Source organism: Leucoraja erinacea, chromosome 21 (assembly GCF_028641065.1).
Source record: "Leucoraja erinacea ecotype New England chromosome 21, Leri_hhj_1, whole genome shotgun sequence".
In the NCBI taxonomy this organism is placed as follows: Eukaryota; Metazoa; Chordata; class Chondrichthyes; order Rajiformes; family Rajidae; genus Leucoraja; species Leucoraja erinaceus.
In genome coordinates, this window is record NC_073397.1 from 23,841,669 (window position 1) to 23,860,459 (window position 18,791).

Genomic DNA, 18,791 nt, shown 5'->3' on the forward strand with positions numbered 1-18,791 from the left:
CATGAACATTTTTCCAAGGAACAGTTTGCAGAAGCCTGACCTCCCTCAAAGTTAGAGGATTAGGTTATTTCATTATCATCCAGTATTCAAGAAGCAGTTCTTTAAATTAAATGAAACTGTTCTGGCTATATGTGTAGGTCTACAGCATCACAATATACTAGAGGTTATACCAATTACTGTATTAGTTTAATATTTGTTGGTGGCAGCAGCTGAAAAATGGTGTGCCAGCTACTTCCTGGGAATTTCATTTGGAACTTTGTTTGTCTTATGTTTGTCAGGATGACAATGCAGTGTGTGGATGGCACCATCAAATCTAGGACTTGATCTTGTCAAATTTGAGATTTTATTTTAAATCTATACTTTTGATATTCAAGTGACTGAGAGAAGAGCCTGACTAAAGCTTTTGTAATAGCATTTTGTCAGCTAATAATTAAATCATTGCAATGACCAGGGTACAAAGACAATAAATGCTACTAATTTCATTCCCCATTATTAAAAATCTAAAAAATATATTATAGGTTCATACCTTAATGTTTTCATAATCCATTACAGATGGGTGATTCTCCAACTGTTCATAGATGTGAGGAGTTAAAAGCTCAGCAATTTCTGGTCTCATGCGATGCTGGATAAAAAAAAAAGATTAGCATTATATATGAATACACACACAATGTAGGAGCAAGAACAGGCCACCTTGCTCTCTCAGGCCTGTTCTGCTGATCTGATTGTCACTTGAATTAGTGTTCTTCCAGTCTCTTTCTATACAGGGTTGCTGTCAGAGGAGCGGAGAGTAGCAAATTTGAAATCTGCTGTTCCAAAATAAAAAGGGTTGTGGGATGAGACCTGCAAATGTACGCTAATCAATTTAATGATGAGAATTAGAAATGTTTTTGAGGCCAAAAATGAGGGCAGGATATGTTCTGATATGTTGTAAGTTTCAATCAAATCCCCCTTCATACTTGTATGATTAGAAGCCTAACCTGTCCAAATTTTCTTCATAGGACAACCTTTCACCTCTCCTATACTGTTTCCTTCATACTTATGTCAAACCTCACAACAGGAAGGGAAAATATGCATTACCATTTACACAGGACGTTTGTCAAAGGGAGGAAATAGTTAGTGTCATGGGCGAGATTACTTTGGTTGGTTAAAGGTATAGGGTTATAGATTTAGGGATAGCAGTAAGGCAGTGATTGCATCTGATATAAGGTGGGCAAGGAATTTAGGGGATCAGTACCAAGGAGAGTGGCATGTGGATGTCTTTAACATTGGTGAGATAGTAATCCAAGAGGTACACAGCCAAGGTGCACAAAGTGGGGGGTTGGGTGCAAAACATTAGCTATGTTGGATGCATGCAAGAAATACAAATCTTACTTTATATACATGTCTAAATCATTCCACTTATGGTTGTAAATTGGAAAAACAATCATCGGTGTACGTTAGGCTCAAGCTGCCACAGGAATGTAATGCACTTCCAATGGTGTTGTTGGTCTTTGGTTCTGTTACAGAGCTGTGCTATTGCTGACTATTGCTGTAGCATTAGACTGAAATGTGTGACACAGATTTGGAAACCAAATCAACAAGCAACAGAAACATTTAAAAGCTGCATTTATTTCAATTTCTGCTCCTTATATCTCCCCCAGATGGAAATCATTTGTGAGGGTGAAGTTTAGTTCATCACAAACACCTATATTAATGTGGAAGTATGTTTGAAAGGAAAATGGTGACAAGAGTCAGTTATACCTCATAGAAACAGGCCCTTCATCCCACCTTGTCCATGCCAACCAAGATGTCTATCTGAGCTAGTCTTGTTAGCCTGTGTTTGGCCCATATTCCATATATCTGTCAAAATGTATTTTAACAAGCTGCCTCTACAGCTTCCTCTGGCAGCTTGTTCCATATACCCACTACATTCTGTGTGGAAACAATTGTCCCTCTGGCCCCTTTTAAATATTTCCCTTTCACAGTTAAGCTACAACTGCTCTATCCTGGGAAAAAGACTGTGAACATCATTTCCTCTCATGCTTTTATATACCTCCATAAATAAGATGTAGCCAAGGCTTCAGGGAATATCCAACTCTCCAGCCTTTCCTTATAACTCAAGACTTCCAGTCCTGGTAACATCCTTCTGAATATTTTAAGCACCCTTTCTTTCTTCCTGTAGCTGGGTGACTAGAACTGCGACAATGCTCCAAATGTGGTCTCATCAACAACTTGTACAACTGCAACATAATCTCCCAACCTGTACTCAATGCACTGATTGATGAAGGCAAGCATGCCAAATGGCTAAGTGACTTCTTCTTCAACCCATCTATCTGTGTTGCCACTATATATCTATCCCCTCGTGTCTCTCTGTTCTACCACACTTCCCAGATCCCTACAATTTACCATTTATGTCCCACCTTGATTTCACTTACCAAAATGCAACATCTCGCATTCTACATGTTGTTTGAGAAAACAATCCGGGAAACAATAAACAATTTCCACCACATCCAACCCCTTTGCACTATCGCAATCCGAGTGAATACTTGAAATCACTTACTCTTACTTCTCTATTATTGTGTTTTTAGTTTAGAGATACAGCGCGGAAACAGGCCCTTCGGCCCACTAGCAATCCCTCCAGCTATCTGCGATCTCCCTACATATTTGTTACTCTAATTATCTATGATTATTGTGGGTGGTGAAGTGGCTAGGGTTACAATCCCAGCAAAGTGTTAATTTCCTTTTCATCTCTAGGTTTCACCTATATAGCCACATTGGACGATACCCCAAGAATATTCTGTATAAGTACCACCATGATTTCTCTCGACTCAAAAATGCATAACACCACTTCTTCTCTCCTCCTCCTCCTCCATTGTCCCTGTTACATCTGTATCCTAGACTATTAAGCACCATTCCTGCCCCTATCTCAATCAAGTTTCTGTTATGGCTCCATTATTCCAGTCCCATGTACCAATCAATTCATTGACATCATCTACCTAACCTGTCAGGCTTCTTGTATTAAAATAAATACTGTTTTGTCTATCAGATCTTCTTTGCACTCTCGCTCCATAGATGCTGCTGCACCCGCTGAGTTTCTCCAGCTTTTATGTGTACCTTCGATTTTTCAGCATCTGCAGTTCCTTCTTAAACACTTCTTTGCACCCTGTCTTGCCCCTGCATGTCCTGTCCACTGAACTTACTCACTTTAAAATTGATGTTTGGTACAATGTGTCCTATTACGACACTACTACATTTTTGGGTCAACTCTTGCCAGACTTGTTTATATTTGTACTGCTTTATTAAAAGAGAAAATTGAAGTATTTTTAAAATGTTAGGAGACTAAAAGATGGACCTGGGTGGCCTTATTCATGAATCACTAAAGGTTAACATGTGGGTATGTGAAGCAATTAGAAGGTAAACAGGGCATAGCATAGAAATGTGTTCCAGAAACTATGAAACTGTTTGTCATGATTCTTCCTGCCCTTACCTGGTAATCTAGCCGTACGAATGGAACGTTCACTTTTACGAGTCGCTCAAATAAGGAAACTTCCAAGTGAAAGTTTCTGGCCAGATCATACACTGTTGCACTTGGACGAAGCTGTCAAGAAAGCACTGTGTTAATAACTGAAGATAAAAAGGCACATAAAATACAAGATAATTCATATAATCCAAATATGAATGGCCAAATCCACATGAAGAAGGGTCTCGACCCGAAAGGTCACCTTCCTTCTCTCCATGGATGCTGCCTCACCCACTGAGTTTCTCCAGCATTTGTGTCTACCATCATATTACATGACTTCTTTCTCCAACTAACAATCTGCAAACTAGCAAATTTAATGGCTGGAGTCATAACCTCAACCAGCATTATAAAGTCGATCTGATAGGGAAATCTTCTTAAAACTTGGGAGTTTCAAAATCAATTCACTTTCTTTTGATTATCGAGCTTGGTGCAGTAAGACCATTGCAGAAGGAACATTGGGGTTGATAGGGGGACTCACCAAGGCAGCACCCACCAGACATCAGACTAGTCAAGTGTATTTGTTTAAGCAGCAGGTGTGAAATCTTCCTCACCAACAGTCAGTTATTAAAATTCAACCCAGTCAATTAATTATGTGTTACATTTTTTAAAAAGTGATCATTAATGTCCTGTATTTAGTAATATTCAATCTAGTTATAGAATATATGTTGATATTTAAGTGAGATTAGTGATGTGGGTAAAATAATTTAGTAGCAAGGAAACAGGATTAATAATCTTCTTCTGTTGGTACTTCACTGATTAATAGCACAAGTCAATTTAACACTGAGACCCACAATAATTTGAGCCTATTTGTTTGTTTGCATTTCGATGGTGATGAGAAAATCCCACGGGAACAAACGAAGCATCAACAAGGCAATATTTTTAAACAATATCGCCCGTTCGAAGATGGTACAACTTCTCAGCTGAACTTGCCATTATTTTAGAATATTAGCTCTTTGGATTTTATAAGACACCTCAAATGATGGATTGTGAAAACAAGCTGAGTTTAAAGATGTCTTTTAAAAATGAGCCTGAAACATAGAAAACTTTACACTTTGGAGATACAGCATAGAAACAGACCCTTCAGTTCATCAAATCCACGCTGACCAGCGATCGCCCTGTACACTAGCATACCTTACACGCTATAGACCATTTACAATTTTCAGAAGCCAATAACCTACAATCCTCTATGATGTTGGAGTGTGGGATGAAACTGGAACACCTGGAGAAAACCACATGGTCACAGGGAGATCGTACAAACTTTGTACAGACAATACCTGTAGTCAGGATCAAACCCGGGTCTCTAGTGCCGTTAGGCAGCAGTTCTACTGCTGCATCATTGTGTCATCCTAATATGCCACTTAATATGATTATTACGTTGAATTTTTCATTTAGTCATGTGATGTTATAAACAGGACAAACGGTATCGTGAATGGGCTCACTATTTGTTCGGTATAGGTGCCTTTCTGCTGACAATCCACAATATTGCACAACACCTTATGCTGGAAATAAAAGGTACCAACTTCTGGCTGAAGTGGTGGTCATTCCAGTTTGTGGTTCTATTCATTTTAATTTAGCCTCGATTGCAAGGCTCAAGTAAATTTTATGCAACCTAAATAAATCAAATGTGCAACTGCTGAAATGACAAAAAGGAGGGAACAACATATGCAACAACAACAAAAGGAGGAACAACCTGCTGATGGTCTCCGATCAAAATGAGATGTTGGCAGGCATTGCTGAGTGTTGTTATTAAATGAGCTTCCAGAACCTCCGCTGCTTCCTCTACCACCACAATCCGGGGCTGTACTTCCTGTAGAACCTTCCTGTATTTAGCTGCACCTGTTTGAATGAATAATTTAGTTAAATGCTTGAGGTTATGAAACACTATCATTTGCATGTTGTCTGGCTCTAGACTATTTTAAGAGATTGAATAAAATTTACTTAATGTGACAAATTCAAGACATTCAGGAATTTGGATGTGAGCTGTAGAGGCCAACGGATAGCAAAGCCTGCTGTTATCAACTTCCGGCAGGAACTATTAGTGCAAATTCTCTATGCGGTTGATCAACATGACACAATAACAGACTGCTGCTTGAGGCCTTGCAAAATCCACAGAGCAGATATGCTCATGTTTTTGGCGCTTTTAGCCAAATGCAGAAGTTTGATAACAATGAGGGCACGTTAAAAGGTTTCATTGGTACCAAGGTGGTGGCATCAACTTGAATTGACAACAGGAAAATCCACTGCATCTTCTGTCATTAAACAGTCATACAACACCGAAACAGCCCTTCGGCCCAACTCGTATTTAGCAACCAAGATGTCCCATCTGAGCTAATTTATTATCTGTAAAAGTCAGCAGCAGGTGGGCAATAAGTAATCATCAGTGGTGGCAAAGGAATGGGGATAATTAAATCCACAATGGGCAATCAGATGGAAGGAGAAGACACGGCTGGATATTGAAATTTCTACAACATTTTGGAGCTCAGTCATAGTGTGATAACCAGGCCCTTCGTCCCACCAAATCCATGCTGACAATCAGCAACCCACTGCTCTACACTAATCCCATTTTATTCTCCACAAATTCCCTTCAACTCCTCCCAGATTCTATCAGTCATGACACACTAGTAATCTAAAGGGGCCTGTCCCACTTTCACGACCTAATTCACGACCTCTGCCGAGTTTGTCCTCGACTCATACTCGCAGCAAGGTCGTCACAAGGTTGTAGGTAGGTCGTAGGTAGGTCGTAGATACTCGTGGCATCAAGTAGGTCGGAGCGTTTTTTCCAGCATGATGAAAAATGTCCACGAGTAAACAAGGTCGTGAATTAGGTCGTGAAAGTAGGTCAGTCCCTTAAAAAATTAATTGGACACTATTAATGTGTCCAAATTAATAATAATTTGACTGCTATTAGTCAATGGTCTTTAGATGTGAGAGGAAACCAGAGCACCCAAGGGAAACCCACATAGTCACAGAGAAAATGGAAAATTCCACACAGACCACACCCAAAGCCAAAATTGAACCTTGGATTCTGCCGCTGTAAGGATGTGAGCTGCACCACCTTGCCACCCAATCTCAACCTATAAATTGGTAAGACACAAAATGTATGAGTAACTCAACGGGTTAGGCAGCATTCCCGAAGAACATGAATAGGTGACGTTTCGCATCAAAATGTTTTGGATGAAAACATCACGTATCAATGTTCTCCAGGGATGTTGCCTGACCTGCTGAGTTACTCCAGCATTGTGTGTCTTTCCTCGGTAAACTAGCACCTGCGGTTCTTTGTTTCTTTTCTTCAAGCTTTAAATTCGTCGTTAGGAGCAAAGTAAGTTTTATTTGTGCAGTGTGTGTTAATAAATCACATTTAAAACTAGTTTATATTACTTTCACACCTAATTCACAGGGAATCCTCTTCAGCCCCTGTGGTTAAAACAAATCTGAATAATTGCACAGTACCATGGATTCAAATATTTAATGAATTCAAAGAGATCAAACCTGTAGTTGTCATTCCGACGACTTTCGCTTCCTTTAGAACCCAGAGGTCTTCTTGCAGCCTCAACTCTGTCAGCCTGTCCGCTGCTGCTTGATAGAGCTGCTCATCTTGAATTATCCGCCGTCGTATATCCATCTGATACATGGACAACCACAACCTAGAATGATGTCAAAACAGTATACTAGTTAATTGCTGAAGTAATCAATGGTATAAAAACATGATGGGAAAAATTCATAACCGCACCACTCCCTTCTGTGCAAGGATTCTGGCCTGGGCCACTGCAAGACACTCTTCTTCCACTAGGGGGTGCCTAATAGCTATTATCAAACTCAAGACCCAGCGATCCCAGGGAATGGCAGCAACTGGCTTGAACAACAGAAAAGTCAGCTGGGTCTCTTGTTTTTGTAAAGACAAGTGGGGAACAGGTTTTCATCATGTGGCACCACAGAAGGCCACACGTCCTTCTGTCCAGGATCGTCCAGGAGTGAGGTCGCTCTATGTATACAAATTTGACGGGAATGGGTAAAAGGGAAAGTTCTAAACCCGAACAAAAATCAAACTGCTGGAAGAACTCAGCAGGTCAAGTGGAGGGTGACAACAAGATCTACCAGGCAGATTGTAGTGTTAGTGGAGAGGGACTGATTGGGGCCTTGAGCCAGAAGGAAGCATAGGGCTCATAGATCCTCCTGATGCTCCATATCTCCACACTACTTTCAGCACTAAGTCCATATCCCTTAATTCCCTGAATACGTAAAAGTACATCAATCTCCATCTTGATTGTACTTAGTGACTGAGCCTCCACAGCTCTATTTGATGGAGGATTCTACAGGTTAAAATCTCTTGAAATGAACAAATATCTACTCATATCAGATCTGGCTGCCCCTTTAATTTAGAGTTCCGACCTTTGCTGAAATACCCAATCGTGTCGAATCATCAATCTCACATCTACTTTGTCAAACCCTGCAAGAATGTTACACGTTTCAAAGTTTTATGTACTCTATGATCATGCACGCTACAGCGAGCAGTCCGCCTAAGTTATTTCCAAGACTTTGTAACAGGAAAGGGTTGTATTGTCAAAGGTTGGGAATATGACCCCCTCATGAGTGGTATCTGCCTCTAAAGATGGTCTAAATTTAAAAGAACAAATATTTTTCAGGAACCACATAATTTCAGTGCATTCATTTCTACCAAGTTGGCTGATTAACATCATCTTAAGAGAACTACAAGTGTCAAAAATATCATATAGGGTTTTTGTATCATGTTTGGCAAGTGTAAGTTCATGTTCCGAACCACATATCTGAACCTCAAACCTATTCATTTTTCAAATCCAATAACCTTACTGGCTATCTATCCATCAGTTTTTTTTGAGGGGGCATTAAACCAAATGCATTCAGCTCACAATTATATGCTTTTGTTTAAATCTAAAACAAATAAACCTTCAATTGCCCAATGAAGATTTTAATTATCATGTAATTGAAAAGTGAACTCCACTAAGGACTTTCCCCTTCTCCCACAGTGAAGCATGAATAGCAACAATTCCTGTTGTTCTGTACCATGTTGGAAATTTAAACAGCCAATTCCTTGCATAGCAGGAGAACTGATGTTATGTTATTCTGAACCAGAATTTCTTATTCCAGGGACAACTTTGAATAAGTACTATGCTGGACAAATCCCTTGCATCCTTCTGCAACCCACTCACCAACATCACTTAGTTTGCTGTCACTGTTAATCTTGAGTTCCTCTCCACAATTCTCTCAATTCGGGAGATACTTTTCCTTCCACAATTTTATTCCTCACTGACCCAAAGCATAAATGTTCCCTCATACAAGCCATACCAATCATGCCCTCATCTCCCACATCATCCACAAAATCTCTCCAGTGACTATGTCCTCACAGGATCAACACCTGAGGCCTGATCTTTCGTCCCTCATCTCAATCCTCCTGGCTCATGTCACTGGACTGATCCTTCCTTCCCCTAACCTCAAAGCCCCATGGGCACACTGCTTCATATATAAAGGAGGAGGCACTCAGTCTCTCTGATGCATTTGACCACTTAATAAAGTCCTTGCTAGCGCACACGTGCCTACTCATGGCAAACTACAGCCTCTTGTTTATCAAGAATCTATCTACCTCTGCTTTGAAAATGTTCAAGGTCTCTGCTTTCACCAAACTTTTGTGGATATGATTTCCAAAGATTCACAATTCTCAGAAGATGTTGTCCAATTTAAAACAGCGACTCCTAGTACTAGATTCTTCAAGAAGGTGAACCATACTTTCCACATCCACCCTGACAAGTCTCTTTGGGATTCTTTGTATCAAGAGTCCACAAGTGAAGCAATCTTTGGCGACCTACTGTGACAATAGTCCCAGTGCATCCACTTTGTTGACAACAGAACACGATGGGCAGCATTGCACCATTTCTTCACAGAAGTGGCAGAAAGAGTTGTTTTCAAAAGCACCATGGAATTAATTAACAACAAAAACAAACATGCACATGCGTGCGCACACACACACACACAGAAACACACACACACACACATTCTGACAATACTCAGGCAGCACACACAAATTAGAACATGAAGTGCAAACAGAAAATTCTGACAATACTCAGGCAGCATCTACAGAAAGGGGAAAAAATTTAACACTTCAGGTAAGTGACATTTCATCAGATCATCTACTCAAAATATTAGTACTCGCTCTCTGCAGATGATGTCTCAACTGCTGAATTTACAGCATTTACTGCTTTTAATTCAGATTTTCTGCAGTTTATTGGTTTTAGAATGGGACACAAAATATTGATGTTGAGGACAATGTGCATCCTCTCACCTGTAAAGACGCCATCTATCCTTGAGAGGAAGCAGCCAGATATTGGTGATTTTTTTCTGCTCCGCTGCAGTCATAATGCCGCTCTTCTGCAATTCCCCCTTTGCTTTCTTTTTCATTTTCTTCTTCTGTTCGCGTGGTTGCTGTTTAAAAGCAAGAACACTGTGCTAAGAGCAGGACTGAAGAGCCACATGAAGAAATTATTTTGAAATATAAAGCAACATTTGGGAATACAGAAGAGTTCACGTTTAGTTTCGTTTAGAGATAGAACGTGGAAACAGGCCCTTCGGCCCACCGAGTCCATGCCGACCAGCAATCCCTGCACATGAATACTGTCCTACACACAAGGGACAATTTACAATTTTACCAGGCCATTGAGCCTACAAACCTGTTTGTCTTTGGAGTGTGGGAGGGAACTGGAGCACCCATAGAAAACTCGCGTAGGTCTCGGGGAGAACATACAAACTCCGTATAGACAGCACCCATAGTCAAGCTCAAACCTGGGCCTCTGGTGCTGTAAGGTAGCAACTCTACTGACGTGCCACCCTGTCACCCTTATATGTGCTGGTCTCATGACTTATGGGTGTGGGCCAAACACAGGTTAACGGGACTACCTTAGATCGAGCATCTGGGTCAGAATGGACAAGTTGCGCTGAAAGGCCTGTTTCTGTGTCAAATTAGTCTACGATATTCCCAAAATTTCCCCTCCACAAGTCCAGACTTTTCTGACCAACACTGATTTATAATTTGTACTCTGCTGAATTAGGGTGGCACACTGGCGCAGCTGGTAGAGCTGCTGCCTCACAGCACCAGAGACCCAGGTTTGATCCTGATCAATGGTGCTGTCTTCGTGGAGGCTGCACGTACTCCCTGTAACCATGTGTGCTTCCTCTGGGTGTTGCTGTTTCCTCCCAGATCCCAAAGACATGCGGTTTTGTAGGTTAAATGGCCTCTGTAAAATGCCCCTAGTGTGTAGGGAGTGGATGAGAAAGTGGGATAACATAGTGTGAACAGGTGATCGACGTGGACTTGATGGGCCAAAGGAGCTGTTTCTCTTGCTGTATCTCGAAACTAAACTGGTTCACAATTTGTACTCTGTTGAATTTACACAGAAATATTATATATTGCTTGCTGATGACATAAGCATTAGTAATTTAAATCATTTATAACTTAGTGAAAAGATCACTTTCTGAACTTTTAGACTTACGATCCAGCCTTCATCATTCATGGGTTGTGCTCCCCGATTTCCCTTTTTGTTAAGATTCATTGCTAGCAATGTATTTGCCAGTTCAGCAATATCAGCATCTTCTTTCTTCCTGTTCCTCATTTTCAGCTCGTTGCCATCAATCACTCTCTCCGCCTGAATGAGTTCTGCTTCCTCGGGGATATGAATCAACTCATCTTCTTCCTCCTCCTCACCTTCAACCTCATCTTCATCCTCCTGTCCATCTGCACACAAACCTTGGTTCAATTACATTTTAGAAGGCAAGGAATAGGAACAGAATATAGAGTCTGCTCTCCCAGTCAATGAAAAAATTCCCAGTGTATCTCACCTCCCAGTTTCTATCAAACTCAAGTTATTTAATTTTAATGCTGAGGCCATACATACATCTATCTCCAGCTTGAATGTAATGAAAGATTAATCTCCTACATCCCTCTGCAGTAGAGAATTGGAAATTCTGCACTTAGATTCCTCTGAAGAATGTGTAGGAAGGAACTGCAGATGCTGGTTTAAACCAAAGATAGACACAAAATGCTGAAGTAACTCAGCGGGCCAAACAGCATCTCTGGAGAAGAGTCTGAAGAAGAGTCTCGACCCAAAACGTCACCCATTCCTTCTCACCAGTGATGCTGCCTGTCCTGGTGAGTTACTCTAGCATTTTGTGTCTATCTCCCTCTGAAGAATGTTTTCCTTGCATCAATCCTGAGACATCTCACCATCCAAACACCATTGTGTGGTAACAGCACTTCTTTCCTTGAGAAGGCAGTAAATTAATTCACTGGCATCGATAATAATCAAGCAGTCAATCTAATGTTATAATGGAGAAATCATTTTTGACAATATCTTTTAGATTTCCCTCAGGGTGAAAAAAAACCAATGAATAAAGAGGATCCAGTCGGTGCAATATATTTGGTTTCCCAGAAGGCATTCAATAAAGTGCCACATAAAGTGATTACTGCACAAGATAGGAGTGCACAGTTAGTAATAATATGTTGGCATAGACAGGGGAGTGGCTGACTGACAGAAAATAGAATAAGGGTAACTGGGTCATTTTCAGATTGCTACTCAGTATATCATTGCCTGCCACAGGGATCATTCTGGAGCCTCAGCTAATTCTAGTCTATATTAATAATTTAAAAAAAATGAAGGGCCATGTATACAATAGCCACATTTGCTGATGTTACAAAGACATGTGGCAAGCAAGTTATGAGAAGGAGCCAGCCAAGGGAGAAAGGTCAAGTGAGTGGAGCAGAAGTGGGCAAATCACATATAATGTCAGATAACGTGACACTATCTAGTTTGGAATCAAGAATAATAAAGCAAGTTTTATATAAATGGAGCAAGACTACAAAATGTTAGACCATAAGACTTTGGAGCAGAATTAGGTCATACAATACATAGAGTCTGCTTTGCCATTCGATCGTGGCTGATCTAATTTTCTCCCTCAACCTCATTCTCCCATCTTCTCCCCATAACTATAGTATTGATGCCCTTACTCATCAAGAACCTATCCATCTCTGCTTTAAAAATACCGAATGACTTGGCATCCACAACCATCTATGGCAATGAATTCCAGATTCTCCACTCTCTGGCTAAAGAAATTCCTCCTAATCTTCACTCTAAAGGTATGTCCTTTTATTCTGACGCTGTGCTCTCTGTTTCTGGTCTTTCCCATTACTGGAAACATCCATTCCACGTCCATTTTATCTAGGCTTGTATTATAGTTATAGTACAAGGGGTTCTGGATGCCCCAGTGCACAAAACAAAACAACAAATAGCATGCATGTACGGATGGCTAACTGCAGGTTGGACTTTCTTGGGCATAGCTGGCCCAGTTACCCTTGGTCTATTTTCTGTCAACCAGCCACTCCCCTATCTATGCCAATATATAATCACTAACTGTGCACTACTATCTGATGCAGTAATCTTTTTATGTGGCACTTTATGGAGAACATTAGCTTCCCTAATTATAACTGGAACATACTCAATGCCAAAGGGTTGGGTGCAAGAGAATTTGTTAGGTATATCTCAGAGGATTTCCTGAAATAATATGTGAATAGTCCAACTCGAGGAGAGACCATACTGGACTTGTACTGGGAAAAGGGGTTGGTCAGGGACTAGTGTGTCAGTGGAAGAGTATTTTAGGAACAGTGATCACAACTCTATAGGTTAGAAACATAGAAAAATAGGTGCAGAAGTAGGCCTTTCGTGCCAGCACCGCCATTTAATATGATAATGGCTGATCATCTAAAAGCAGTGTCCCATTCCTCCTTTTTCCCAATGGGTGCAATGACAGTACACCCATAACATTCTGCTTCACCGAGTGATATATTCCAGTAGTCAATTTGTATGTACATGTTAAATGGTTTTATCATTAAGCGGGCAGCACGGTGGCACAGAGGGAAGAGTTGCTGCCTTACAGCGCCGGAAGCCCGGGTGCGATCCCGATTACGGGTGCTGTCTGTACGGAGCATGTACGTTCTACTCATGACTGCCTAGGTTTTTTCTGAAATTGTTGGTTTCCTTCCGCACTCCAAAGACGTACAGCTTTGGAAGTTAATTGGCTAGGTATAAGTGTAAATTGTCTCTAGTGCGTGTAGGATAGTGTTGATGTGCAGGGATCGCTGGTCAGTACAGATTCGGTGGGCCGGCCCACTGTATCTCGAAGCTAAACCAAACTATCGACTGACGTGTATTACAAACCCACCGACTCCCACAACTATCTCGATTACACTTCTTCCCACCCTGCTTCCTGCAAAGACTCTATCCCCTACTCAAAATTCCTCCATCTATGTTGCATCTGCCATTCACCTTTCACCCCATCAGCCATCACATACAACACATAAACCTCAAAAATGTCCACCGCCTTCAACGGGACCCTACCACTATAGTATATATTATATTAAATGTATTTTATATAATCTTGTATTGAAAAGAAGTTATGTCTTAAAAAGTCTGATTAGGCAGTGGGTCTCTCAGGCCATTTGGTCACAGGTCATTTGCTCTTTCTCGATGTCTCATTCTTGTGAAGTGTTGTAATGACATGACTCAGGATTTATGGACTGGTTATACATCCAAGACCACAAGGCTGGAATAATAATGGATTCTGTATTAAGTTTGATACGTTTAATTACACATATGTTGAGATAAGAGGTGATACATTTGAGCAGGTTGTATCTTTTATTTATATATATATGTATCCAAGAAAGTAACTTTGTTTTGATCTGAGATAAGTCAGTGGTCTGCAGATGTAAACATTCTTTTGAGTAATGCTGTCAGTGTGAAAGCAAAGCCATAAAAAGAGGCCCAAAGATGAGGTTGGAATGTCAACCCCTAGAGATAACAAGAAAGGGGGAGGGTGTGTGAGCTAGCCAAGAAGCAATTGTCATTTGTCAAATGTGACATTTATACGACCCCTGTGTGCTGGAGACAGGAGGTGTGTGTTTGCAAAGATAGAGCAAATTCATACCTTTCAGGTTTATAATACAAGGTAATGTTAGTTTAACTATGTGAATTATAATGAGATCATCTGGGGAATATATTGTGCTTTAATTAGGATTATAAACATTAGACCCCTGTGTTTAGTTTAGTAGTTTAAGAGGTAACATTCTTCCCCAAGACATATAGAGTTTAATGGGAACAATGTCTTGTTTATATAAATTGAGTGACCATTGTATCTCTTATATTTTGAGAAGTGGGTTCTGGGAATTGTCCACTTTTCTTGGATATCACTTTCTTGGAATAAAACGACTGAACAAATAATTTAAGAGCACATGGCAGTTGAGGGGCCACATGAGGAAGTCATGTGACTACCTACATCAGTTGCAAATATGGAAATGTACTGGGAAGGAGGAGATAAGTGGTACCAAGTGATTGGCTGATGAGGGAATGGTGGAAAATGATTGGATATGGAAATGTAACAGGGGTGGGGCATGCAGAGTTGAAAATTGTATAAAAAGAGATGATCCTTTGTTTGTGACTCAGAGAGTTCCACGTGGACTGATGACATGGGGGGGATCCAACTTTTGTTTGCAAATAAAAGTTTAAACTTCTTGAAGAATTCTCCGCGTGGCCTGAATTAATTCGAGAATTGAAAACCACGACACCACTAGTCATATTTTTCCATCTCCACCCCTTTCCGCCTTCCTGAGAGACCATTCCCTCCGCAACTCCCTGTTTAACTCATCCCTTCCTACCAAAACCACCACCTCCCCAGGTACCTTCCACTGCAATCACAGAAGATGCAACACCTGACCCCAACATTCCTTTCAGGTTAGGCAGAGATTAACGTACCTCCTCCCACCTCATCTACTGTATCTGTTGTTCAAGATGTGAAATTGTATACATCGGTGAGACCAAACGTAGACTGGGCGTTCGTTTCGCTGAACACCTTCACTCGGTCCGCCTGAACTTGCCTGGTCTACCGGTTGCAAAACATTTTAATTCCCCTTCCCACACAGACTTTTTTATCCTAGGTCTCCTCCATTGTCAGAGTGAGGAACAGCATCTCATATTTTGCTTGGGCACCTTACAGCCCTGTGGTACAGTATATTCATTTTTTCTAACTTCAGGTAGCCCCAGCATTCACTCTCTCTCTATCCCTCCCCCACCAAAGTTGCAACAGCTTCTCATTTTCACCCAACAAACAGCTAACAATGGCCTGTTTCCTTTATCATTGTTACTTTTTTTGTAAATATTTCATTCATTGTTCATTATCTCTCTACATCATGGTCTATATCTCTCATTTCCCTTATCCCTAACCTGTCTGAAGAAGGGACACGACCCAAAACATCACCCATTCCTTCTCTCCATAGATGCTGCCTGTGCCGTTGAGTTACTCCAGCAATATGTGTCTATCTTCGATTTAAACTAAAACTAGGATCATATTAAGTGGTTAAATGTATTGTGACAAGCAAACTGGGTGTGAAGGTAATGGAAAAAATTATTAATTTTATGTTACAATCAAAGAGTTGCATTAATAAAATCAGGACAACTTATTACCTGCATGTTCCGTGTTTAGAGGTGATGCCCCTGGAATTTCACTCACACCCATGAAGCCAAGGCCCAGCCACTCTAAGATTATTGAATGCCTTCCTCTAGGTAATAGCATATGATCAAAAATCTGCAAAATTAAAACATTCAGTAAAACCAGCAATATTAACCATGAAAGGAAAGACTATGGTTAAAAACATATAAAATTAAATTAAAGTGTATGGTTAAAAACAGAAAATGCTGGAAACTATCAGCAAATCAGAGAAACAATCATTGTTTTAAGCATAATGCCCTTCATGCTCGAGCCACGTGTAAAGGGAATGTCAATGGTTCAATGGTTCAGTGGTTCTTTAATGTCATATGTACCAAGGTAGAGTCAAATTATTTTTACTGTTCAATAAAATTATTGCCATACATAAATACAATCCCAGATTAAGTACAGGATGTATAGAGACAACACACTGAGACCATATTCAAAAATAGCCAGGTTTTGGCGCTATTGTCCAGCTATAGCTGGCCAAAGTCCATATAAACACTCATATCGGTATTTTAAATGAATTATGGCATTGAAATGTTCAATAGAGCATTATAGAAGTTATGCTTTCATTGAAATGGATGCTCAAGAAAAACCCATATGCCATGATACCCATCCTTGATGCCATTTAAGGACGGTCAGGAAATATGCTTACTACATCCATGTTTATAAGTGATAGGAGCAGAATGAGGCCATTTGGCACATCAGGTCTACTCCGCCATTCAATCATGGCTGATCTATCTTTCTCTCTTAACCCCATTCTCCTGCCTTCTCCCCATAACCACTTACACCCGTACTAATCAAGAATTTATCTATCTTTGCTTTAAAAATATCCATTGTGGTAGCGGTGTGGAATGAGCTTCCAGTGGAAGTGGTGGAGGCAGGTTCATTGGTATCATTTAAAAATACATTGGATAGGCATATGGATGAGAAGGGAATGGAGGGTTATGGTGTGAGTGCAGGCAGGTGGGACTAAGGGAAAAAAAGTTGTTCGGCACGGACTTGTAGGGCCGAGATGGCCTGTTTCCGTGCTGTAATTGTTATTGTTATATGGTTATTGACTTGGGCTCCAGCCTTCTGTGGCAATGGATTCCACAGATTCACCACCTTTGACCCATATGATGAATAATCATTTGTTCAAAATGATAAAGCATACTGGGATTTATGGAACCACACCTTCACAAGATTGTAAATGGAGAAAAATAGTAGAATAGCTAGGATATACAGTACTGCACATACCAGTCCACTCTGCATGCTGTTCCAGTGTCCTGCTATGTATTTTTCCAAATACTGTTCATGAAGAACTCCTTGTGTTGTGCACTCCAAATGTCTTGCTGCGGTGCAAATTTTTTGCTCAGATTCTCTCATCTGATTCGTTACCTGTAATAATTTATAGATAATTTACTTCATGCAAATGTTGCTAATATTCATTTCAAGACATGGGATTTCAGTGCTGCTTTATTGGCCAGGGAAGATGTACAACTAAAATACAAGATAGCCATAGCTTAACAGTGGTGGGAAGATGGAATGGACAAGAGAGAAATGGAAAAGGGGTTAGAGCAAAGGGAAGGAAAAACAAAAGATAGAGAAGGGAGAAAGACAGTGCAAGAGAGTGAAGAAAGAAAAGTAAAACTCTCTCTCCGACAATCTCATTTTAGTTACTCCACCCCTAAACTCTCTCTCTCTTTCTCTCCTCCTACATGCTCCATTTATCCTATTGATGGGGGTGGGAGATTGCAACCTTCACTGTTTCGACGAATGCAATCAACCTGGTGTGCACAATCAAATAAGATCAAATAGAACAAGTTGTCCTACAACTTTAGGCTGTGCACGCCATACGCAAGAAGAAGAAGAACGTAAGGCAAGTTACGGACCAAATAGCAATGCTTTGGTTACTGGGACAGTGTGTTGAATATGAAGATTAATGTAGAGACAGGGGGGCATATCAATTGAAAATCTCAGGGAAGTTAGTGAAAAACCTCTAAATTTTGATTTCCCCAGTAGTACACACTAATTAACAATCAATTATCAGTTACCAGCGACTAACTAAGAACCCAAATACATATTGCAATCTTACTTCAAAATAGGCTCCTCGCAGGTGCTGAGGGAGTTTTTTTCTGAAATCCCTGGTATTCCTCAGTTCCTTCAGGGTGAATCTTTTCAGTAGTTCGCTGTTACTCCTTCCACCCACCCTGACCAGACCAGTATGCAGAAATCCATAGATACCTGAACAAAACAAAAGCAAGTTTATTTGGCCAAGGTTCTCCTCTTTCAGCCCGAGAGGACAATGGTGGGGTCTTTGTCTACTACCCGTGTACAATCATCCCACATTCTCTGGAAGAACTTTCTAACATTCTGGGTTCACATTCTGTGGCATCCAGTACTTTAGTGTTAGTGTTGTTATTAGTGTAATTCTGTTGGATTAGCCTTGGAAATGCCATGCAAAATAAACAAAGCCGAGAGAGAGGGAATTATGTTACACTTTATAAATGAATTGCATTCCATTCTGAATATCCCATTTCAGGAAGGATATATGCACTTTGGAGTGAGTGGAATATTGATGTTGCACTCAAAGTGCTAAAGTTTGAGAAAAGGTTTGAAATTCAGACTTTAAACACCGCGATTAAGTTTAACTGATTGGTGATGCAATTGAGGTGGATTGAGTACATGATGGGGATTTATTTTCTTTGGTTTATTTGGTCCAAGTGCTATGTATGTGTTCAAAGGCATGCAT

The 18,791-nt window shown here is 40.5% G+C and overlaps 1 protein-coding gene across 4 annotated transcripts in view; it reads right to left on the bottom strand.

The window, feature by feature from the left end:
* Window positions 1-18,791, bottom strand: part of znfx1 (zinc finger, NFX1-type containing 1) — a 43,456-nt gene that overhangs the window by 4,671 nt on the left and 19,994 nt on the right. For all 4 annotated transcript variants that reach the window (XM_055652426.1, XM_055652428.1, XM_055652427.1 and 1 more), the window contains 9 exons: window positions 18,135-18,283; window positions 17,297-17,437; window positions 16,033-16,153; window positions 11,017-11,258; window positions 9,813-9,952; window positions 6,989-7,143; window positions 5,190-5,335; window positions 3,467-3,577; window positions 527-622 (listed from right to left, as the gene is read on the bottom strand). In XM_055652426.1, coding sequence (XP_055508401.1) covers window positions 527-622; window positions 3,467-3,577; window positions 5,190-5,335; window positions 6,989-7,143; window positions 9,813-9,952; window positions 11,017-11,258; window positions 16,033-16,153; window positions 17,297-17,437; window positions 18,135-18,283 — 1,301 coding nt within the window. The remainder of the gene's footprint in view (window positions 1-526; window positions 623-3,466; window positions 3,578-5,189; window positions 5,336-6,988; window positions 7,144-9,812; window positions 9,953-11,016; window positions 11,259-16,032; window positions 16,154-17,296; window positions 17,438-18,134; window positions 18,284-18,791) is intronic.